The sequence below is a fragment of the Peromyscus californicus genome, unplaced genomic scaffold (assembly GCF_007827085.1).
Source record: "Peromyscus californicus insignis strain IS unplaced genomic scaffold, ASM782708v3 Scaffold_13__1_contigs__length_99412109, whole genome shotgun sequence".
NCBI classification, from domain to species: Eukaryota; Metazoa; Chordata; class Mammalia; order Rodentia; family Cricetidae; genus Peromyscus; species Peromyscus californicus.
This window is the reverse complement of record NW_026294424.1, coordinates 15,744,835-15,770,944: the sequence shown is the minus strand read 5'-3', so window position 1 is coordinate 15,770,944 and position 26,110 is coordinate 15,744,835. Positions and strand designations below refer to the sequence as shown.

The window sequence follows — 26,110 nt, the reverse complement described above, 5'->3', positions numbered from 1 at the left end:
AAGTCCAAGTAGGTAAGTGTAAGAACTAAAATGAATTGTAGGATACCCAAAGGTGCTGAATTTGGTTGGTATAGAATAAAAATATCCATATATTTTTGGTTACCTAGGGCATTCTATGCTATGTAGGAACAGCTGAATTTCCCCCCCCCCCAATCTCATTCATAATAAACTAGAGAGCGTGTGAACCTAGGCACTCCTTTTGCCTTACTTAGTCTTCTAAGTGCTGAGGTTAAGCCACTATGTTACTATGTCTAGCCATTTACCCTTTTTTTTTTCTTGTGCTGTGCTAGAGATAGTATCCAGGATCTTTTGCATGCTAGGCAGTGTACCAATGAGCTGCATCTCCAGCCCCCAGCCACAAATTTGTTTTCCTCCTAGAGCAGTGGTTTTCAACCTTCCTAATGCTGTGACCCTTTAATGCAGTTCATGATGTGGTGAACCCCAACTGTGGGATATTTGTACACTGTGTGAAAAATGTATTGCTGTGATTGTTGTAATAAAAAGCTGAACAACCAACAGCTAGGCAGGAGGTACAGGTGAGATGTCTGGGGAGAGAAAGGAAGAAGAAGAGGAATCTAGGCACACAACAGATATCAGGAGAAACGGAGTGGAAACAGGAGGTGCAAGATGGAAAAGAAGTAACACCATGTGATAGAACATAGACTAATATAAATGGGTTAATTTAAGTTATAAGACCTAGTTAGGAACAAGCCTAAGCTATTGGCCAAGTTTTTATAATTAAGTCTCCATGTCATTATGTGGGAGCTGGCTGGTGGGACAGAAAAAGACTCATTACATCCAACCATAAAATTATTTTTGTTGCTACTTCATAACTGTAATTTTGCTGTTAGGAATTATAAGTATCTGTTTTCTGATGGTCTTAGATGACCCTATGAAAGCCTCATTCAACCCCCAAAGGCATCATAAACCAAAAGTTGAGAATCACTGTTCTAGACTGAATGGACTTAGGGTCTTACATACAGTTGGCAAATGCTTTAGCACTAAACTCCCACTGGCCATTAAGGAATTTATTTACTTATTTCTGAGACAAGGTCTCCTGCAGCGCAGGTTGGCTTCAAACTCACTATGTAACAGAGGATGACCTTGAACTTCTGATTTTCCTCTGTCCACCTCCTAAGTGTTGGGATTACAAAATATACGCTACTAGGCCTGGCCACAAACCCTTTCTTAATATAGCTTTTATCAGAAGTATTGTTTTTCAGGAGTATTCTGGCCACTTTTTCTTTTTGTTTTGACTTTTAAAATTAGGTTTTCCCTTTGTAGCCGTGGTTGGTGTAGAACTAGCTATGTAGGCCAGGCTAGCCTTGAACTTTTTTCTCCCTCTGCATCTAGTGCTGGGAACAAAGGCATGAACCCCAACATCCAACACTATTTTTGGTTCTAGAGATTGAACCCAAGGCCTCAAACATGCTAATGTGCTATATCTCTGAGCTTCCCCTTCTTCCCCCCAGCCCCAGCCCCTTATGGCTACTTTTCTGTCCTTGTTCAGAAAGTATGTACAAAATATATGCAAAAGGATAAAGGAGAAAATAAAGGAACTAAATAATCTGTCACTGATTACATGAAAAGACTGCTTATGAACATTTTATTCTCTTTGAAATAAATACTGTGCTGTAAAACTGTCCAGAACTAAGATTTATAATATACAGCAGGAAGGTACAACAGAGAGCCAGCACAGTGAGTTTTAGAATGAACCACTCTAATTTAGGGAAGACACCAACCGTTGGTACTACACATATACACTGGTAATAAACTCACTTATGAGAAGAAAGAATCATAAAAGTTCAGGAAGAGGAGCAACCTGCCATAAAAAAGAGCTTCTTGAGATAACAGTGGTGTTGGTTCATCTGTGAGGCTCTACTCTGTTTCTACTTCTAGTTTAGTGCCTGACACAGAGCAGTGGCCACAGAAAAATTTGCTGAAAAGATTTCAAGCACTAGAATTTTACATATTATACATGGTCTCATATTTAATGAAACACTCTCCTAGCAACTTTTCTCTTCATTATCTTTACTTCATTAGCTCATTATATATGCTGTAATTTACACAATAAGTATATTATTTAAAAGTACTTCAATAAGTACAAGATTATGATATTTGAATAGGCTAGACTCTAAACTGCTTGAATCAGATTTTGAAATCACATTATCCAAGCAAAGTCAAAATGAAATCAGTTCATATAACACCAAAATAAATGAAGTGAGACAAGCATCTGCCTTACACGTTTATCAGTAACCTCTATATACACATGGATTTCACATCGTATTGCCAGTCCTTTCTTGTGATACTGTAGACAGAGTCCAATGGTGAGACTCTATAATGAGACATGGTTGGGAGGAAGTGATGACTTTCAATCATCTTTCTTTCCTTCAATTTTAATATACTTTAGTTGGGGAGAGAAAGAAGTCCATTTTCATCAGCTGTATCTAGGATTTTACAGATTACTGGAGATTCAACCTGAAGAAAAACAGCAATGACATTAGAAACTAACAGTATCTTTTCCTCAATGAATATATTTGCTAACTGTACAGGTTCTTGATTTAGATAAACCACCCAACATTTTCCCTACAAATTAGGCTCTTCTTCTTTTTTTTGACATAGGGCCATGCTAGCCTTGAACACTTGGCAATCCTGAGTGCTGCATTACAGGCAGGTTTCATGATGCTTGGCATTAATCAAGATTACAGAAACACTATTTTTAGTCATTCATATAAAATATGAGATAGGTAGAGAAAACATTTTTATCTCAAAGTAAATATGGCAACAGAAACGAGGTACAAAGGATGGGAATATGTGAGGAGCTTACATAACTAGAACAATAAAACACTGTGGCAAAATAACCACTTCTATTTGAGAGGCAAAGTAAACACTAATTTAAAGATGAGTCAGCTGTCATGATAACTGTGAAAAAATAAACAACAAAACAAAACAAAACAAAAAAACCAAATACATACCAGGAAAAACAGTAGACAACATGTGACAAGAGAGAATTTAAGTAGAGAAAAAGAAATCATAAGAATCCAGTGCAAATAGTAAAAGATGAAAAGTGTACCACAGATGAACTCAGCAATGAACTGGACATGGTAAAAGATGTGATTAGACTGGTGAAGGTTAACAGAAATGACCTGCACTTAAATATGGTGCAGGGAGGGGGTGGAAGTGGGAATAAAAGGAAGTTTCTGAGATTTTTCAAAGAATTTCAAATTAATATGTTTAATAAGAATTTCAGGCCGGGTGGTAGTGGTGCATGCCTTTAATCCCAGCACTCAGGAGGCAGAACCAGATATATCTTTGTGAGTTCGAAGCCAGCCTTGTCTACAGAGCTAGTTCTGGGACGGACAGGTAACACATTGAAACCCTATCTCAAAAAATCAAAAAGAATTTCAGAAACTGAGGAAAAAAGGAATAGGGCAGAAAAAAATCTTTGAGGAGATAATGGCCAAAATTTTTCTAAAATTTATATGAACCCAAAAGCCTAGAAGCTATGTTTAAGTCACAGAGGATAAGAAGAGAAAAAGGCATACTTAGAACATAATCAAAGTTAGTATTATAGAGCTGGAGAGATGGCTCAGAGTTTAAGAGCACTGGCTGCTCTTCCAGAGGTCCTGAGTTCAATTCCCAGCAACCACATGGTGGCTCACAGCCATCTATAATGAGATCTGATGCCCTCTTCTGGCCTGCAGGCACACATGCAGGCAGAACACTGTATATTCAATAAATTAAAAAAAAAAAGTTAGTATTATAGTCTTTAGAAAAAAAAATCTAAGAGGGTGTTTCCATGACTCTGAGGTAGCAAAAACTTCTTAGGACACAAAAAAGCAGTACCCATAAAAGAAAAAAAAACAAAAAAACAAAAAAACTGAACATAATAGAATAATATGATTTTGCTTATCAGAAGACATTTTTAAATGTCTTTTTAGAGGTGAAGCCACCACAGAGTATGAAAAAGTATGTACAATACAAAGAGCTTGTATCTAGAATATTTTTGAATTCCTAGAATCAAGCAATCAGAAGATAAGTAACAACAGCAAAAATGGGTAAGAGACTGACATAGATTCTATTCCTTCACCAGCAGTCAGGTTCCTTTGAGCCTCTGTCCAATTATGTCTTGGGCCTTGTCTTTGGCCTGCCTAGTCCATTTGTACCAAGAGAGAACATCCACACTCAGTATCTGATCACTTTGGCTGCTTTAAGAAGAAGCCCAGACTCTTGATGTCTCTTTGTGATTTTCTACTTAGTAACTCCTCTCATTTGGCCTGTTGGCTATTGATCCTGAGCTGTCTCTTCTGTATTCAGAGCTGAGCTTTACCTGTTTCTGCTTTATTTATTTATTTTGAATTTCATACATGCATACAATGTATTTTGATCAAATGTTCTTCCCTGTAAGTCTTGGTACTGATAAAAACAGTACTAAATAAAAGTCCTCTTAACCATTTTAAGAACTATTCTGTATTAAAGTCTGGTTAGATGTAAGGCTTCACAAAAGCATATGAGGGCCAATGATGACACAAACATGTCTTCAGTATTTGTATGAGGAATGCAAACAAAACCCACTAAAATGACTAACAAAGAAGACTGAAAATAAAGCTAGTGGGGAGATGGAGTAACTGGACTCTCAGGCACTGTTGGTAGATTAAAATGGCAGTAGCATTTTGGTGAATCATTTTGTAGAATGTATCTCTACCCATGACTTAAAAATTCCACTCACAGGTATTTACCCATAATGAATGAAAACATATAAGCACAGAAAGATTTGTGAAAACAGTTCATAGCAGACTTATTCATCATAACCAAAAAAAAAAGAAAAACAAATCAAATGTCCCTTGCAGAAGAATGATTAAGCACATGTAGTAGAGTTACAGAAAAGAATATGATCTGGCAACGCAAAGATAATGAAGTACTGATAAATATAACTTAATAATTAATTAACTGTATCACAACTGAGTGAAAAGCCAGGCATACAAGGGAACGACATTCATGTGGAATCCCAAATGAAGCATATGTAATCTATAGTATCAGAAACCAGAAAGAGGTATCCTTTGGTGATGGGGTATGAGAGAATTTCCTGCTGTGACAGACCTTCAGTTGATATTTACAAGACTATTTAAAATGGTTAAATATCATCAAACTCATCATTTACGATCTGTGCTTTGAGACATGCTCTCATGTGTGCTAGCCTGGCCATGACCTCCTTGAGTAGTTGAAGATGATATGAACAATTTATCCTCCTGCCTCTATCTCTTAAGTGCTGGGATTACAGATGTATGTACCTTCATGTCTGGTTGGTTTTATGTGGTGCTAGGAATTGAACCCAGGGCTTCATGCATGCTAGGAAAACATTCTACCAACTGAGTAGGCCTTTGTGCAATTTATGTAAATAATACCCCAAAAGAAAAATATATCTATTAAGTCTTAGAATGCCCTTTGTAGATTTAAGACAAAAAAGTTCAAGTATGTTCAAAATTTAATTCTTTTCACTTGGTGGTACTGGGATTGAATCCAGGACTTCCCGCACTCTAGATGAGAGCTCTTGATTATTTTCATTTACTTACCCCAAGAATATACTGGCAGGAGTGAGGCTCAAGCATATACACGGTAACAGCATGAGGAGAATCTGATTCTTTACACCTAAAATACAGAGCACTTTAAGGTACTGCCTATGTCATAAAAATAGAATTATTTTTGTTATCTTATTAAGCTATGAAAATCTTTAAATGGACCTGGTATAATTTAAGATCAATAACACAGTTTTATAATTATTTAGTTAGTACATCTTATGTAAAACTTTGTCAATAAAAAGTAGGCAAAAGGATTCAACTTACTTTAGTTTTACAGTCACCTGTCTGGGTTTGTCAGTTATATCACAAATATCCCCATTTCCATAAAAATGTGACACCATCCTGAATTGGAGAAACATACAAACTTTATTACAGTCTTACGAATTAGAATAACTATAATGGGTAGGTGAGAAAGTTACATCACAGATTCTATAAAGAAAATATTAATTAAAGAAACTTTGCACTATTTTTCTTAATGCTATCCATATTACATATAGGTCAGACTCAAGGTTTTGAGCTTGGTGTGGTGGATAAAATACCTCTAGCCCTTGGAAGGATAAGGGTGCAGGATTGCTGTGAGTTTGGGGCCAGTAATGCTAACAGCAAGATTCTATCTCAACCAACCAACCAAAAAAAAAAAAAAAAAACCCAAACAAAACATAGTAATAAAAGTTGCAGTTTTAAAGTTACCCACTTCCTCAGCCCAGTATATTGTTTATTTAGTAAAACAATTCTTCCTTTCTCTTTTCCATCAACCTAATCCCATTAAACATTATTATGTATGTGGGACAAAAGGCAAGCCTCTGCCAAAGAATAACTTTCAAAGTGAGCAATATCCCCCGCAAAAGCTTTATGTTTTCTAGTCACAGTCTTCTATGCTTCAATGTTGAGCACATGATACTAAAAGCTAATTTTGTAGGCAACATAAGCCTAAAATAATCTGTCTAGTACACTGAACACTTAAATATCTCTATTCTAATTTTCCTAACTTTGATTCTGGTCAGCCTGAAAAGTCAGCATATTTTGAAAGCGATTTCTCAATACTATCTGCTCCAGGAAGAAACAAAAGTTAACATTTGAGAGTGAACAAGAATTAATCTTGGCCTGGAGAGATGGCTCAGAGGTTAAGAGTACTGGCTGCTCTTCCAGAGGTCCTGAGTTTAATTCCCAGCAACCACATGGTGGCTCACAGCCATATATAATGAGATATGATGCCCTCTTCGGGCCTTCACGCATACATGGAGGCAGAATACTATATATATATAATTAAAAAAAAATTAAAAAAAAGAATTAATCTTTTAAATTCACTGTATAAGGCACTACAAGAAAAGCTGAAGCATAGTTAATTATTTTTGGGAAGTAAGATTAACTTCTTCTGGTAATAATAAAATATACCCATATAGTACAAAAGGTATGTGAACACTACCTCACAAAAACTAAGTAACAAGGAAAAATAAAGTATACTTAACAAATTAAAAATTTAACAAACACAAATACTTTAGAAGACCTCTAATTCTAATCAAATCAAATAATTATTGAAAGTGGGGAGGTAGCTCAGCATTAGGCACTTGCCTAGCATGGATGATGATTAATCATGAAGCTCTGGGTTCAATCTCCATCACTATACAAAAGAAAAAAACTGGGGCTGGAGAAATGGCTCAGTGGTTAAAAGCATTCACTGTCCTCCCAGAGGACCCACGTTCAATTCCCAGTATCCATGTGGCAGCTTACAAATGTCTGTGACTCCAGTTCCAAGGAATCTGACACCCTCTTCTGGTCTTTGTGGGCAATAGGCATGCAAATGGTGCACACACACATACATGCAGGCAAACACTCATACACACAAAATAAAAACAAATCTTAAAAAAAAGAACAAAAACAAACAATAACAAAAGAATGAATCATTGTCACTAACATCACTGGCAATCTTTATTTTTTCTAAACATTTTTAAAAAAGATTTATTTATTCATTTTATGTATATGAGTGCACCTTATATAGGTACACCTTAATGCCCACAGAGGCATCAGATCCCACTATAGATGGTTGTGAGCCTCCATGTGGTTGCTGGGAATTGAACTCAGGACCTCTGAAGTATAGCCAGTGCTCTTAACCACTGAGCCATCTCTCTAGCCCTCTTAAAGGTTTTCTTTTTAAATTTTTAATATTTTTTTAATGTATGTATTTGGGTATTTTGTCTACATGTATATCTGCACACCTGAAGAGGGCATCAGATCCCATGGCACTAGTTATAGATGGCTGTGAGCCACCATGTGGTTTTGAGCCATCTCTCCAGCACCATCACACCAGTTTCATACCACCATCACTGTTAAAGGCAGCAGGTAATTTATTGAATGTTATTACTAGGGTAGGTTATTTTACTTAAACATCCTCATAACCTTATAGGGATATACTATTAGACAAGCAAGGCTTACAGATTATGTAATTTGCCCAGGGTATTATATTACTACTGAAGAGACAGGCATCATTTGAACTTAGGTTGCCTGAATCCAAGACTGTGGATTGGCGTTTTTTTTTTTTTTTTGTTTTTTTTTTTGAGACAAGGTCTCTCTACATAGCCCTGGCTGTTCTGGAACTCACTCTGTAGACCAGGCTGGCCTCAAACTCACAGAGATCTGCCTGCCTCTGCCTCCCAAGTGCTGGGATTAAAGGCATTCAGCATCATGCCCTGCTCTGTATATTTAAAATTTTAATCTGTCAATATTTTGAGTTTTAAAAATCCTATTAATCAGTTTTAAAGGCAAACAGTCTTTACCTGACTGTCTGGGTGCCATCGTCTTGAAGATGATAAGCTCTAGCAGTGTTTTTCTTAGCCCATTCAACATGCTCTTCTTGGTTCCATGTCCCCACAACCACAGAAGTTTTCCCATTATCTTTGTCCTAGTATGTAGAAAAATACGAAGTTTTAAAATTACATTTATTTTCCTATGTGGGCATGTATTATGTAAGTGAGCAGACATCAGGTTCCTTCACCAGATGAGCTACTGTGTATTTGAGCCTGACAATGTTTGTAGTAATGCATATTTGACATGAGTAAACAGACCTTCCTCTAAGCCCTAGTCTCCATCTTCATCCATTCACTGGATAATGATGCAATGATATCAGTCAAACTCAGGAAACAGAAATTTAAATGATCTTTATTCTGTTTCTCTGAATAAAGTAATTTCTAGTTAGCCTAGCTCCAGATGGAGTAGCTTGTAACTCAGTATCTTTTCCCTTTCTTACCTCTCTTTCTGTTGTATTAGTTCCTTCCTGGAGATCTTTTTCTTTAGACTCTTCTTTTAAAAATTATTTATTATCATTGTATGTGTGCATGATACATACATAACTGAAGACACATGCACTGACAGTGCTGTGGAGGTAGGCCAGAGGACAACTCTTAGGAGCTGGTTTTCTCCTTCCACCTCAGGATCTGGGGCTCAAACTCAGGTTGTCAGACTTACAAGCAAGTTCTTTCATGTGCTGAACCATTTTGCCAGACCCTTTCTCTTTGGATTCCTTTCTAATACTTTCAATGCCAACACTGCACCACCTCCAACCAAAAATTTAATTGATCATACCTATTTATACAATTACATACATACTACTATGCTGTTTTGAGATGAAAGGGGCATCAAACCCAGGAATTGTGCATACTGGGAAAGAGCTTTATGACCAAATTACAGTCCTAGCACTACTACTGTGATTCTGAACTGAATCTTTGTTGTGCGGTAAATCTATCTCCCCCAAAACGTGTTGTAAACCTAGTTCCTAGAATTACAGTGTGGGCAAGTAGAACCTAATGGAGGATATTTAAGTCTTGAGTACTGTATCCTTCTAAGAGGAGGATTTCCATTTATGCTCCTATCCTTTCTATCTTAAAAAATTAATTAATTCATTAATTTTATGTGTATGGGTGCCTCGCCTACGTGTATGTATGTGTGCCATATGCATGTCTGGTGCCCATGTGACCAGAACAATATGTTGGATTTCCTGGGCCTAGAGTTACAGATAGTGACTATGTGGTGCTGGGAATTGAACCCTTTGGAAGAGCAGTTATTTCTCTTAATTACCAAACCATCTCTATAGCCCCCAAACTCTCTCAGTCTTTCTTCCTCTTGGTTTGTGTCATTAAACGAAGCAGCAAGAAGGCCCTCACCAGATGGCAGACACTTTGATAAGAGTGTCTTTAGAAATGTGAAATCTAGTTTCCTTTTAAGTTATCCAGTTTGTAGTATTCTGTTAATGGCAGTACAAAATGGACTAAGAGGCCTTACCCCAAAGTTCATTTTCACTTTACCTCTCTACTTTTATATAAGAACTTTGAAGTTTTAGTCTCCATAACTCATTTGATGGCACACTCATTTCTGTTTAAAGACTGTGCCGAATCCCTTTCCGGATTCTGCCTTTATTATTTAAAAAATACTATGTATTGTTTATAAAAGTAAGCTCTTCCGTCTTTTCTTTCCTTATTCCTTGTTGCCCTTCATATTTTATGCCAGATAACCATGCTAGGTAATAATATACTTCTGATTAATAGTACAGAAAACCTACTCAGTGGCCAGTGAAACATGCAGGGCCATTTCCCTAGTAGACTTTATTGCCTAATGGAAAAGAGTTATTACATTCCACCCACACCCCACCAGCAACTAGGTTTGTTAATTTCCAGACAGGGATTTGAAAGCCACATAGGGAACAAGCCTGCCTGGGTTTGAATTCCAGCCTTATCATTTATTGCTTATGGGATTTTAGGCAAGGAACTAAACCCTGTTTCTGAAACTTGGAATAACAGGACCAATTTACGAAAGGTGTTCTTAGGATTAAATGAGTTAATACATACAAAGTAGTCAGTACCTGGCATATAGTCAGCACTATGCTTGCTAGTTGTTATTTTCTTCCAAAGTAGCTTTCTATCAGAAAGTTACAGGCTAAGTGACCTTGGACAAATTAAATTTAGTAAAGTATATAGGAATGTGTTAAGTACATGGGAAAAGAGTCATTTTAATAGCAGTGTTTACTGGTTCAACTTTCTGGAAGGCATTTTTTTCAATGTGTATACTTTGACCTAACCAAGCACACTGTTAAATATAAACATACTGGCAAAAGCATACTTAGCATGGTGGCACACGCCTGCAACCTGGGCTATTAAGACCCAGTCTCAAAACAACAACAAACAAAAGAAAAGAAAAGAAAACAACAACAAAAAAACCCAAAATAAATCTCAACCAACCCCACCCCCAAAACTCAAAACCAAAACACCAAACAAGACAAACCCCAAACAAACAAAAAAACAAAACCTTCAACCTAACCCAACCCAACCCAACCCAAGTAACAACAACAACAACAACAACAACAACAACACCCTGAAAAAAGCTGGGAGGTGGTGGCTCTTGCCTTTAATCCCAGCACTAAGGAGGCAGAGGCAGGTGGATCTGTAGCTATCTAAAATGCTTATTAAAACACTATTGTAGTAGACTGGGAATATAGCTTACTTTATAGAGTGCTTGCCTAGAATGTACAGAGACCTGAGTTTGATCCCTATCTTCTTATAAAAGTGGGGGCATAGCAGGGCACACATATAATCCTAGCACTCAGGAGGTGGAGGTAGGAGGATCAGAATTTCAAAGTGTTCCCTACCTATAGAGTTAGTTTGACAGTAGCTTGGGTTAGAGACTCTATTAAAAAAACAAAAGATGAAATGGTATTTTCTATTATCTGAGCAACTTGGTATATTTATTAAGTTTGATTAATTCTGTAATCAATGCACTTATTATTTATCCATTTCTTAAGGATAAACTATAAGAGTAACTTCTCAAATTAGAACACAATAAAATATTAATCTACCAGGCTCATGGTAATTTAAGAATATGGGTAGTTAATGAGCAATGTTCCCACAAGATGACTGAATCAGTTAATACTAAGTTTTCTAGTTTCTAAAAATTGGGAATACTCTGGCTAGTATTTCCATATTAAAATTATTTCAAGATGAAAAGTAATATTAATGCCATTCTTTTTTCCAATTTTTTAAAAATTGTGTCTATATGTGTATGTTGTGCACTTCAGTACAGTACCTGCAGAGGTATCTGGGAGGCACTGGATTCCCTAGAGTTAAGAGTTACAAGCAGTTAGTTATGAGTTGCCTGGAATCAAACTTGAGACCTCTACAAGAGCAGTACACTCGTAACTGCTGAGTCAAATCACTAGCCTGTCATAGACCTTAAAACCTTTAATCCAAGGCTGCTGATGTAGTTCCATGTTAAGAGCATTTGACATATCCATGAGGCCCTGGGTTTGAGCTCTAGCAATGCAAAACAAATAAGGAACTTGGATCTATCCAGTGGTAAAATGACATAAATGCTATTCTATACCTCATGATATTGATGTACATGTTTGCCATAGCAGAATTCATATTTCCACCAACCAACACCCTAAAGTAGAGAAACAGACAAAGTTATTCACCGAGAAGAGAGATTGATATAACAATGCCACAAGACAGTTAGAAATATATGTAATTTTTATAATTTTTAAAATCAATAGTATAACAAAAACAAAATATGACAGCCTGGTCTACACAGTGAGTTTCAGGCCACCCAGGGCTATATGCGAGTCCTTGTCTCCAAAAAAAAAGGGAAGAAAGAAAAAACAAATAACAAAAATCCACTAAAAGGAAAAAAAAAAAGATAAATAAAAAGAATTAACTCCTGTACTCTTTCATAAAATACATAAGACAAAATTTTCACCTTTGAGTATATTTACACTGGTTTTAATAGTCAGAAGCAAAACATTACCTTCTAAACTTAGCTCAAGTTTGAATTGTGACTGTTGCATAACCAAAATGTGAGAAATAAATCACTGATGTCTATTCTAATGATCAATCCAAATCATATATGACTGCCATAGGAAAAGTCAAGCTTTTGTTTTAAACATAAAAAAAAAACAGGTTATAATTCAAAAGTCCAGGGTTATTTGAAACTGGAAAATATTTTCTCTGTAGAAAATAGTAAAGTGATAACATTTCCCAATAAGCCCTTTTAAGCCAAATAATAGCTGAATTATACATACATATAAATATTAATTAGATTCTGGGATACAGAAGAAACCTGTCTTCATCTGTTCAGAGCTATGTTTTCCTTAAGTTGTGTAAATGAGATTCCTATTCATCTTTCCCTTCACTGTTTGATTTACAGCAGACATTTTTCTATAGGCTAATCCACAATCTAAAAAGATTTTAGCCTCCCCTCCTGAAAGTACATCCAGCATATTCTTTCATCAGCTTGATAGGGTACAAAGTCTTATCCTAACAGTGAAATGTTTCACTAAAGCTTGCCCAGTCATTATAAGCCACAGTCATCCTAGGGTCCCCCCTGCTAGGTAACCTCCCTGGATCTGTGGGTTGCAGTCTGATTGTCCTTTGGAAAAGTCAAGCTTTTAAGGGTAAAGAGAATATAATGGATGCAGATTAGACTGTAGAGATATGGGGGATGGGACTACACAAAGAAAATGTCCATTGGAGATAGCAGAATCCTGCCATTTTTCTGTAGACACTTTTGTTCCGTTCTTCCAATGACTATGGGTTAGGTAACTGCCACACATAAGGGTGTAAGACAAATATTTAAACTACAGTTTCACTTTCTCACCCCATGAAAGCAGTAAGAGCCACTAAGGAACTCCTTTATGAGCTGGTCATCTGTCAGCTTGGATATATGGGTTGTTCCAACAGTGAGCATTGGCTGAGAGCCAATAGCAATAGGTTTGTGGATGGCTGGAAATCTCTCTTCTTTTGCAGATGGCGACTCTTCCTAAAATTAACCAGATGTGTTTATGAGCTTTTATGATATGTTTTCCAGTTACAGCTTGTTATTACTTAAAAATTTGGAAAAATGAAAGTTTTTTTTTCTCCACTTAATTTTAAGGTTTTAAGAAAGTGGATTTTGTGACAAAAGAGAAAAGTCAAGACAAGTGTTAGTTCCACCCCAAGTAATAAGTATGATAATTCTCTGGCACATAGGGAAAATTTCGATTTCATGTCTGCTTCTTGTCTCCCTTTTGTTAAGCACTTTGATACTTACTAAGTTTTGCATCCTTACATTTAATTTTGTAGAAGTCATTAAGGTTAACCTAATGTAACAAACAGGGTAAAAAGGAGTTGGTTGGGAATGAATAGGATCATCAGTTATGATTACTCAAATGTAGATGGATCTGGTGGTTGCTCTGGAGGAACCTGTAATTTACTAGAGTAGATCCAAAGTAATAAGGGCACCCAGAACTAAAGACTCATAAAAGAAGGGGTAGATGGAACTGACTTTGACAAAGAATTGAAATGTGAAGACTTTACCAAGAGAACACGCTTGACCAAGTCATGAAACATGAAAAATTTGTGATGTGTATATATATATATTTGTGACTTAGGTATATGCTTTGTATTTGTGTGCATATACGCATAAGGATTTGAAGAAAAGACTCATCAGGGGAAATATGTAGGGCTGTAGTATTAAAAACTAAAGAGATCATCAAGCATGTTTTATGCTGGGAAACTATACCTAAGAGCTATGGATGTTATCTTGTAGGTATTAAGTAAAGGTGTGCAAAGGGTGGGGAAGGGAGGGGGAGTGAGAGAGTGTGAGTGTGTGCCTCTCAGGCTACCCAAGGCTACAAAGTGAGACCATGCCTCAAACAAACAAAAACAAAACAACACTTAGGTTTTTTTTTTTTGGGGGGGGCGGTCAATTGGATAGAGAATAGCTTGTTTTGTACACTGTGAGGAGAAAGATTGTGCAGGAACTACACTTGTTCTAAGCACAGTACTTTAATTGAAAAACAAAATGTATGTGGCCATGCCCAACAGGCAGATGAAGAGGGAAGACAGTGTAACAAAAAGAGGAGGCAGTACACAGAGGTGGTTAAAGGAGAGCAACAGACCAAGTGTAAAATGCTAAGAGTGGAGCTAGGGCTGCTCTTTTTTTTTTCAAAGCTTAGTTGGAGCACTACTTAGAAATTTCATAGGATGCTAAACTTAGAAAATATCATACGTGAGACTGGAGAGATAGATAAGAAATTAAAAGCACTTGCTGCTCTTGTAGAGGGCCTGGGTTTGGTTTCCAGAACTCACATGTCTGTAACTCTAGTTTCCAGGGTGTCAGACTCTCTTCTGGCCTCCACAGGTACCAGGCACACACATTGTGCATGTATATACATGTAGACAACCACAATACATGTAGACAATGCAATACATCCATTAAAATAAAATAAATCTAAATAAAATTCTTAGAAATTGTGTAATTTATGAGAATGTTAAAAATCCTGACAAGTCTAAGAAAAAGAATTGAAATTAATCAAATAATTAGAATTAAAAATTTGAAGTGAATAAAATAAATTGCTATTATTATACTACAGAAATAATTAACACATTGATACAGGTTCTGAAATATGGAAAAGGAAGCACTGAAAAAATATAATTAGTTAACTCTCATACCTCTTTATTTCTCCTAAATGGCACCCTCAGTATCTCTTCCTGCTGCTCCAACTGTCTTAGCGTGAGGGGTTTAAATGGAGATCCTGGCAGTGATTGGCAGAATATATCATTCACAGGAGAGGCTCTGAACCTATTCAATAGGAAAAAAAAGCATTAAGGCTAAACATGAATTCTTTAAAGCCCATGTGCACTGTATGCTTAGAATACTGAATGAACATCTTACCTGTATTTAGGATGACTGCACAAGAGTGGTGTCAAAATGACAACTTCATATTCACAAGTTGTAACTTCAGCTACTGAAAGGATTTCATGCTTAGATTCAGGATGGCATATGTACATCACAGTGCTTGATCTGGGTCGGTTCTGTTTCAGACTACAAGGTGTACCATTTCCCATTCCCACAGGATAGTAGGGTGTCATCTGACCTTCAATATTTTTAGTGGGGATCTTAGAAAAAGAGTGTAGGCAGACCTTTTATTAGAAATTTGAGATGGGTTTGAGGATGAGGTAGGTATTTATTCTGAAAGAAAACTACATTTTATTTGTAAACAGAAGATGAAAACGTCTGTACGTTTCTTTCTTTCTTTCTTTCTTTCTTTCTTTCTTTCTTTCTTTCTTTCTTTCTTTCTTTCTTTCTTTCTTTCTTTCCTGTACTTTCTTTTAAGTCAACCCTAATGTTCTGATTCTTACGTTCTTGAGCAAGTATGCATTTAGGGCTAGTATAATACAGAACAAATTATTTGATGCTAAAATTAAAATGTTAAGTTATGTACATTTAAGTGAACAGTACAAACACATGATTAATATGAGTTATTGTCAATAGTTCTGAAGAAACAAACTAAGGTAACAAAAAAATTTACTATATTGGGCTGCTTAGCTCTTTTTTCACTAAACTCACAGTGAATGTTGTTTATAATTTAGATTCTACAAATTTTAAGGCTGCAGCGTTCTTTGAACTACATGAATTGCTCCTTTTACACACTACTACTCTAAGCCATCATTTGATGGACATATAAGAAGTACCTACAATATGTATATGCATAGCAGCTTTGCACTGCACATACATAAAACACAGTTCCTACACTTAGCCTCTATTTTTAGAGCCCATATTGGTAGGTAGCTTGTTATTTACATATGCAGTTTATCTGTTACATTTATAGGAGATGAGAACAAGCAATAAAAATGTTCTTACTACCACTGTTTCTAATGCTACATAGAAAGCACCACAGCTATGCATTGAAGTGATGGATTGGTATCAGCATTTCACAGACACATAATTGATATTATTATTCTTTTACTAGTGGAGATTGAACTTAAGGTGTTGTACATGCTACACAGTGTTCTAATACTGGGCTGCAGCTTCACTCTTCCTTGTTATTTATTTTACTTATTTATTTTTGACATTACATGGGCACATGTAGCTCTATGTGTGTGTGGAAGTCAGAGAACAACTTTCAGGAGCTGGTTCTCTCCTTCTACCATGTTGAAGGGAGTTAGGCCAAGAAGACCTTGAACTTGTGATTCTCCTGCCTTAGTCTCCCACGAAGCTGGGATGACAGCCCCGTGTCACCAGGCTCAACTGACAGTTTATTTAGGTATTATTTAAAAAGTAAGTAAAAGGATTACAACATTATTTATCTATTTTTGAGACAGGGTCTCACTTGTGTATAAAGCCAGGATAGCCAAGAACTAGGTATGCAGAGTAGGCTCACAGAGATTTGACTGCTTCTGCTTTCTGATGCTGGAATTAAAGGTGTGTGCCATCATGCTCAGTTGGCAATGGAACTTTCCATAGAAAATCCAGTTGTCATAAATTGTGAATTTTATTTGACTCACTTCCTTGAGGCATTATACAAAGAATATATGTCTAGCTTCTGTCACTAAAGTCATACCTAACAATGAAGTATGAAAAGTTAATACATCACTTGCCTCATTTAACTTTTCTTTTTCTTCTGCTTCTCGTTCTGTGGAAGCAATGCAAGAAAAAGGTGAACATACAGCATGAACAATCACATCTATATGACACAAATGACTGCTTTCAATCAGCTTTGGAACCTTAAACTTCTTTCTAAAGAAGATGAAACAAGATTTTTGTCTTACTGCTTTTTTGAGTGAAAGTTGCTGGGTAATGGAGCCAGGGTCTCCTATGTGCTAGGTGTTTACACACCCTCTTCTCAGGCCTGCCCTTTACTTTTTTAAGTTAGTGTTCCCAAAATGGCTTTCTATGAGAGACCCAAGGTTGATTCCTGGGAATGACATGGTGAAAGGAGAGAACTGATTCCCAGAAGTTTGCCTCTGACTCTGTGCATGCACATATATTAAAGAAATAAACAGTAATAACAATGCAAAAAAGGTATTATCAAGGAAAATTTCTTTTTCCTTTTCTTTTTTTGAGTCAGTACCATGTTGCCTAAGTAGGCCTTGCTATGTAAAAAGAATGGCCTTGAATCCCTGATCCTACTGCTTCTACCTGTGAAATGCTAGGCTTACAGTCCTGTACCACCATGCCTGGACTTAAATTTCAATTAGAACTTAAATGTTAAACCAAAACCCAGTAGTACTATCATCAGTTTTAGAGACTAACCTTTTTCAGACAGAAGATTCTTAGCCAGCATATTCCCAAGATAGTATTCATGAATATTTACTTTCTACATTAAAAAAAATTACAGTAAGTATTTTACAAACATATTTCTTTAGCTGAAACTTAAAAACTATCAATATCATTGTGAAATTTCTTATTTTTTGCTTTATATTTCAAAGAAAACATACTTGGCCAGTTTCTTTTTCTTCATGGTACTGTCGAATATGTTTTCCATGACATACTTCGTAAGTCCAATAAGATTCAATCTAAGAAAGACATATGTTTTTAAATACACAAAAGCCATATAATCATATTGAATTTTACTTGAAGTTTTAGCAGCTGAGCAGATTCTCCCTCAAATCTGAAATAAATTTTTATGAAGTGACACTTATAATTATGCCACACAAAATGGCAAAATTTCTGAAGTGTATTTGATTTCTATTAATTAGCAATGTATGAAGATTATGTGACAGAAATAGAGCTATAATGTATTTGGGTGTGTAAAAACTACCTGGCTACTTTTCTACATAGCTTAAAAATAGCAATTAGCATTTTTTTTTTTTTTTTTTGGTTTTTCAAGACAGGGTTTCTCTGTGTAGCTTTGTGCTTTGGATCTTGCTCTGTAGACCAGGCTGGCCTCGAACTCACAAAGATCTGTCTGCCTCTGCCTCCCGAGTGCTGGGATTAAAGGCGTGTGCCACCACTGCCTGGCACAATTAGCATTTTATAATTCTATCATGTAAGAAAGCTTTCCTTTCAATTAAAAAACATTCAAAGTATTTTAGTAACTGATACTTTGATATTGGTGTATACTATCTACTGCACGTATAAGAATTTAAATGAACAACATACTATTAAGCAATAAGATTTGCACCTAACTTAAAATGTGACATACCATAATGAAGCAAAATGAAAAGCCATTTTAAGGCTGCTAGAGACTTACTTTCATATGTACATAAAATACGTACTCTGTAGGAACAACTGCTCTGTTTAAATAGTGGTTCCAAAAGCTCTCTTGGATTGGGGCCTTTGTAATCTTTTTCTTCTTCCTAAGAAAAAATTGGAGTTTAACATACAGTTTTTCTAGAACGTTATCCAACTCTGCTGTTTAGTTATTAATTCATTGGTTAAATCACAAATGCTTGGAAATAAAAGAGAAAAAGTCAACATCTTTAATAAGAGCCTATGGTATGTTACTTCTTTCAAATGAACTGAAGTATAAAATATGAAGCCATAGAAAAATCTTCCATAGCATTCATTCTTTTTTTCAAAAAAGTTTTATGTGTAAGTTTTCTAAACAATCCTTGAAAACTTATTTCAGAATTTTCAATTGCCTATATCCCCCCCAAATTCTAGCTATGAAAGTTTTAGGATGGTTCTATCGTGGAAAGGTGTTTTTCAGTTTCCTACATATTTTAATACTTCAGACTTGAACCACATGTGTGGTTATGTGGGTGTATTTTGTTTTAAAGGGGCTTAAAACAGCATAGAGCAGCTGCATTGGGCAGATTTCAAATATGAACAAAATTTAAGAAAAGCATTGAGTTTCATATTCTACTTTACAGACCATGAAAATGTAAATTGGCTTAATAAATTCAATGAGTGGAAGAATTGAGTTTCAAATTTGTTCAGGGATCCACAGCTAACTGTAGCCTATACCTCAGCCTCCTGGCTCCTAGGCTGGTGTCCTTTCCATTTTACCATGCTGCCTCTCCTGTTTCATCTTGAAAGAAGTCATTGCCTTGAAGGATGGATAAGAGGCAGTTAGGGCATTTTAGGAGAAAGAAAAGGGCGTGAGCTAAGGTAGTGAGAAAGCATAAGGTACCTAGAGAATTATTTATTATAAGAAATTCTTTATGAAAACACTATGTTTACATTGAGATATTGTGTTTGAAAACCATTTGCATAAAGGAAAACAAGCACAGAGTTAGCTTTTTATTCAAAACATTAATAACTAATCTCCCCCCGCCTCTTTTTTTTTTTTTTTTGTAATTTTAGACAAGGTCTCACAATGTAGGACAGGCTGACCTTAAACTCATGGCAGTCCTTCTGCCTCTGCCTCCTGAGTATTGAGATTACAGGTATGAACTACCATACCTAGCTGGTTGTTAATTTTTCCAAAATGAATTCCCAAATCAAAGAAAACAGTAATAAGGGGTTAATGTTTTCATGCTACAAGGTTGTTCAGAATCTTGTTCTCAATTTTAAGGTATATGACTATAGGTTGCAAAATACATACATTTGGTAAGAGGGATCAGCAATGTATGTATAAAAAAACATACCTCATCCCCACTTGTCACAAGAGGAAGTATACATTTGTATTTTTCTTTATGTGCAGTTGTCATGATGACATAATTATCTTCTTTATACAAAACTCCAGTTGTAGGCTAGAAACAGAATAAAAATATACATTTTTTTTAAAGTCAAAGTGCATTACACTGAATGAATTCAGTACTAGTTAAAGCAAAGGTTCCTCAAATGAATTTATCATTTCAACTAGTATTTTGTTTTGTTTTGTTTTTGTTTTTTGTTTGTTTTGTTTTTTGAGACAAGAGTTTCTCTGTGTAACAGTCCTGGCTGTCCTGGAACTCAATTTGTTGACCAGGCTGGTCTCAAACTCACTGAGATCCATCTGTCTCTGCTTTCCAAGTGCTGGGATTAACACATGTGCTACCACTGCCTGGCTCAACTGAAGATGTTTAAAGCATAATTTCAGAGGCATGCAAAATTGTATCCTGTTGTTCAAGCTAACAGAAAAAAAAATAAAAGTTTGGGATATAAGGGAAAACAAGTAATGAAGTTTAAAATTCTAATTAATAAGCATTATGAGGCTACATTGTGGCATACACCTTTAAGTCTAGCACTCCAGAGGCAGAAGCAAGTGGATTGCTTTAAGTTCGAGGCTTCCCTGGTTTACTTTTGTGGTTGTGCTGAAAATGGAATCTAGATCTACATATGTGCTAAGTATATGCCACTGAGCTATACTCCTAGTTCAGGAGACCAAGAATAGTCAGAGAAACACTGTCACTGAATACCTATAACTTCTATCAGCAATCACCATCTATATCTGACAATCCTTAGGACTTTACAAATGTTCTCTGAATTTGGTTGGATGGGACACTAGAACATAGCATAAAGCAGTTATTTTCACATATTTGGGGAATACATAAATTCCTTTAAAAAGAATAGTTATCATGGACCCTCTGTGCTGACATACCCTTTCTTTGGAATATATATCAAGAATCAGCACAATTCACTGTAAGGGGCCATGCTGTGGAATAATCCTCTTGTACACTGTAAAGATTTGTCACTCAAATTGGTTTAATAAAACGCTGATTGACCAGGCAGGAAGTACAGGTGGGGCAACCAAACTAAGGATGATGGAAAGGAGAAGAATGGAGTCAGAGGAGTTACTAGCTAGATGCAGAGGGAGCAAGAGATGAACATGACATGATAATAAAGGTACTGCCATGTGGCAACGCATAAAAAGAAATAGAGGTTAACTTAAAATGTAAGAGCTAACTGGGTAGTGGTGGCACACACCTTTAATCCCAGCACCTGGGAGGCCAAGGTAGGTCTCTGTCAGTTTGAGGCCAGCCTGGTCTACAGAGCGAGGTCTAGGACAGATTCCAAAGCTACACAGAGAAACCCTGTCTTGAAAAAAAAAATGCAAGAGCTAGTTAGTAATAAGCCTAATTTATTGGTTGAGTATTTATAATTCATATTCAGCCTCTGTGTTGGTTATTTGGGATCAGGCAGTCAGGACATGGAAATGTCTGTTTACAAGGCCATACAGTAAATGTTTTAGGCTTTATGGATATTATAATCTGTGGTAACTCTGTTACCCTAGCAACAAAGCACATGGACAATATGTAAATAAACAGGCATGGCTATTTTTTAAATAATTTATACTTAAGTTTAAAAACCTGTAGTCAGCTAGCATAAGAGCTATAGTTCATTCCTGTTATATGTCAGTTTTCTTACTATACCTTAAGTTTTCTGTACTATGAAAACAAATGTACATTGCTTGTATGAACCAACATATTTTAAGCAAACACTTCAATTAATGTAACTGATGTTACTAAAAGGCAACCTCTGTTCTCTGATACATATTTTATGGTAACTCAAGTCTCTTCACTTTTCTCTTCTTGTAATGCTTTGTAAAACCACTGCCTGTTTGGCTCTTACTAGCAAGGAAAGATCAACTTCTTGTTAAGTAAGTATATCTATTCTTTTCTCTTTTCAATAAAACTTTACTATACTATATACTACTTGGAACCAATGCAATCTTAAATATAAATGACAATTCGGGCAATGTTTTCCCAAGACAATGAAAGAAACAGGCAGTATTAGCTCTTAGAAGCCTGGGGAATAAGTTCCAGACCAAATCTTTCCACCACCAAATCTGCAAATACCTAAGTCCCTTATAGAAATGGCACAGATTTGCATATAACCTATGCAATAGCCTCCCTTATATTTTAAATCATATCTAGATAATTTCCAACACTAAAGCAATGTAAATATTTAACTACATGTTATACTGTTTTCCTTTTTAGGGAATGAGAAGGTCTGTATGCATTCCATTTAGACTTAATTGTTTCCCTCTGATTTTTGTTGGTATTGACAAGTTTTTGGTATTTGTGTGGGTGTTTGTTTATTTATTTATTTATTTATTTATTTTTTCCCCCGAAACAGGGTTTCTCTATGTAGCTTTGGTGCCTTTCCTGGAATTTACTCTGTAGCCCAGGCTGGCCTTGAACTCACAGAGATCCACCTGCCTCTGCCTCCTGAGTGCTGGGTTTAAAGGCGTGCGCCACCACCGCCTGGCTGTGTGTTTATTTTTTGAGCAGCGTCTCTCTATATAGCCCAAGTTGTTTTGGAACCTGCTGTATAGACTGGGCTGGTCTTGAACTCAGAGATCTTCCTGCCTTTGCTTCCTAAACTGTTGACAAGGTTTAGCGAGATATCACATGTTGGTCTTGCCTAAATTCACTATGGAGGCCAGGGTGGCTTTGAACTCATAGCAATCTTCCTGCCTCAGTCTTCTGAGTGTTGGGATTATAGGGTAATGCTACCATCCCTTCTCCTGAGAATTCTGATATTAGGCTGAGTGAATCCACAGACAAAAAGACCTTGCAGATATGAACGAACATGTAGCATGTAGAATCAAAAATCTTTTTTTTTTTTTTTAAAAGATTTGTTTATTATGTTCTGTCTGCAAGCCAGAAGAGGGCACCAGATCACATTACAGATGGTTGTGAGCCATGCTGGGAATTGAACCCAGGATCTCTGGAAGAGCAGCCAGGGCTCTTAACCTCTGAGCCATCTCTCCAGCTCCCAAATATCTTCTTTTACGTACTCTGCATTTATTAATTCATTCATCCTCAAATGAAGCATTATACTCATTTTTACAGAAAAGGACCCTGGGGGCAGAGATTAAACAATTTGTCCAATGTTAATCTAGTAAGATGGAGCAGAGCTCGGAGAAGCCAAGCAGGTCAGCTCCATAGGCATGTGCTTATTACTATTTTAACATATTTGAACCAGTCTTTATTAATATATATTCTAAAGATTACTATGTATATTTATTTTATGGCCAAAGATACTTGTTTAAAAGGCCATCATAGGTGATAAGGTTATCAAAATATTTGAAGATGAGGAGTTGTGAGGCCAAATTTAATTTATTTTTTGGAGACAGGGTCTTATGTAATCCAAGTTTCAAACTTGCTATATAGACAATGTATTAAGGTATCCTTGAACTTCTGATTTTTTTGTCTCTACCTATCAAGTATTGGGATTAGAGGAGTGTGCCACCATATCCTGCTTGGAAGTCAATTATTTTTAGTTTATTAAAAGACTTTCTATTTATTATTATTATCATTATTATTATTTTTGAAGCAAGGTCTCACTGTATAGCCCTGGTTGGCCCAGAACTTGCTATGTAGACTAAGCTGGCTTTGAACTTAGAGATCTGCCTACCTCTGCCTCCTGAGTGCTGGGATTAAAGGTATGAACCACTCCTTCCTGGCTAGTTTTCAATAAAGTAGATGCAATAGTGAAAACTTTTCTGGACTAGTGAGTCACTTATAAGGACCACGAGGTATAATTTAAATCATTTTTACAAGGTATAATTTTAATCATTTTTATCTTCATATATTTTGGGAGTATACATTACTAGAAAGGAGTCAGGTATGGTAGTGCATGCTTATAATCTGTAGTCCCAGGTCTTGGGAGCCCGAGGCAGAGGATATTCTTCAGATAGAGGCCAATGAGACCCTGTCTCAACAACAGCAAGAAAAGCAACTACAATAACAGGTTTAAGAAAAACAAAACAAAACAAAACAAAACAAAAAACCCCAGCTATTTTAATTCAGTGTTTGCCAATTTTCCTAGTTCACACAGTTTCTGAGTTATTTAAAATGTCCAATCAACTGACCCATAAAAATAACCAGCAGTTATTTCAATTAAATAAAGCATGGAAGGGAAGTGTTAAGATTACAGAAGCATTTAAAAATTTCAAAAGATCAACTATTGAAAGCTTACTTTTGTACAAGGATATGGCTCTTTTCCCAATTCAGAGAAAGCATCTAGATTTTTCTCAAAATAATTCAGACTAAACAAAAAGAAAAACAAACACACAAATAGCCTAAAACTCCCGAGTCTTCAAGTATGTCCACCTGAGATTTTGTTGCCATCTCCTCAGGCCTGTAATATTTTGTACAAGTGTTTTAACACTGGAGACCAATCAAAATAAAATAAAATTAAAATATCAGTAGATCATGGCATTAATACAAAGGTAGTCCTAACTTATGTCCAGAGAAACATTTACTTAAAGGATATCATCAGAATGTAACAGAAAGTTAGAGAAACAAATGGAATATAAAATACAGCGTAAGCAAAACCCAAGGCAAATAGAAAGTGATGTGGTGATGGTAATACCCTAACTTAGTAATTCTGTGGTGCTGTCCATATGAAGGCTTGTGCCCTAGGCTAGTGCTTTGCCACTGAGCTATACTTTTGGTGTCTAACTTGGTACATATTGTCTTGGCATTAGAGTAATACCTATTAACGTCTCAATGGAACAGTAAGCGAGTAATACAATAAAACCGACCCACTTGAATTGATGGTATGTAATTGGAACATAATTAAAAAACTAAACAAAAAAACCTTTGCTTTCCCTAGCATGCCAATCTGAAATGAGAATATGCTATTGTTAACAGCACAATAAAAAAAAAATTTTTTTTCTCTTTAACTGTGTGTATGTGTGTGTAGTTAAACACATGAGTACAGGGGGCAGATGACTAAGAGACTACTGGATCCCCGGAGCTGTTGTGAGATACCAGATGTAGGTGCTGGAAAACAAACTTGGATTCTCTGGAAAAGCACTAAGTGTTTTTAACTGCTAAGCTATCTTTTCAGCCCTCAAGGTCACCTTTTAAAATAAATTGGTCTGCAGTAGCTCTACATGGATAGACTTTTCAGAACTACACTCTCTCAAACAGAATTTTCATTCTCATGAGATTATAGACAGAATTATTTATATAATTCTGCACTGTATAAGACTTCATCATAAAATCTCACATTCTAGGGCTAGAGAGATGATGCAGCAATTAAGAACGGGCATTACTCCTCGTAGAAGACTGAGTTTAGTTCCAAGCTCTCACAACCACCGGCCCAGGTCACTTGTTACTCAAGTGTACAGAACCCCTTTCACACAATACACACAATTAATTAAAGAAGTATGTGTTGGAGGGGAAAAATGAATAGAGATGGGGCTTGTGTCTGCAGGACGGTTGCGTGGATAGGTGTTGTGGTCGTAATTCTAAGACTTCCTCCACAGAGTGGGACTGTTGGGAAGCCAGGTCTCGCGCAAAGGAATTTAAAGGAGGGAGAGGAAGTGATCGCTTGATTTTCTAATTTTTAGTATGGAGGACACATCCAGATAGTGTGCTGAATGAATCAATGAACGAAAGAAGGAAGACACTCCGGCTTGAGGAAGATAAATGCCTGAAAAAAAAGGTTCTGGAAGGGAATGCTAGGAAAACTGAAGGCTGGGCTGAATGCTTCGTGCTGGGAAGAGGAGAGGTGGCTGCGGCTAGCGAGGGCACTGACCAGAGAGAACTCGGTGCCGGGCCAGTTGACGCGGAAGGGGATGTCGTCGCTGAGCTGGGGCAGCGCTCGGCCGCCGCCAGACGCTTCCAGGAGACCGCACAGGACCAGCAACAGCGGCCCTCTGGGGACCAGGCTCCGCACGCCGCCGCCTCCTTCCTCCATCCTCCGTTGCCGCGTCCTCCAGCCGCCGTCACAACCTCCTCTACCCGAGGAGAACAGGTGGTGGAGGAGGAGGAGAAGGAGGCGGCGGCGGGACTACAAAGCGTCCTCGGTGCAGGAGACCCAACCGCCGCCACGTCTCCTTCCGGAGAGTTGGGCAACGCCGCCTCCGCCCTACACTCGGGCCACCGCTTCCGGGGCAGGCAGCA

General features: G+C 36.8%; 1 protein-coding gene across 1 annotated transcript; it reads right to left on the bottom strand.

Moving 5' to 3' along the window:
• Positions 1-1,578: 1,578 nt before the first annotated feature.
• On the bottom strand, positions 1,579-25,914 carry Erlec1 (endoplasmic reticulum lectin 1). The gene is made up of 14 exons (XM_052734554.1): positions 25,743-25,914; positions 19,913-20,017; positions 18,599-18,679; positions 17,819-17,896; positions 17,634-17,697; positions 16,979-17,013; positions 15,273-15,496; positions 15,050-15,179; positions 13,215-13,376; positions 11,946-12,005; positions 8,354-8,478; positions 5,844-5,921; positions 5,574-5,649; positions 1,579-2,478 (listed from the first exon to the last, which is right to left on the bottom strand). Exons 1-14 carry the CDS (start codon positions 25,902-25,904, stop codon positions 2,407-2,409), a joined length of 1,452 nt encoding a protein of 483 aa, XP_052590514.1. The 5' UTR covers positions 25,905-25,914; the 3' UTR covers positions 1,579-2,406.
• Between the last annotated feature and the right edge of the window lie 196 nt (positions 25,915-26,110).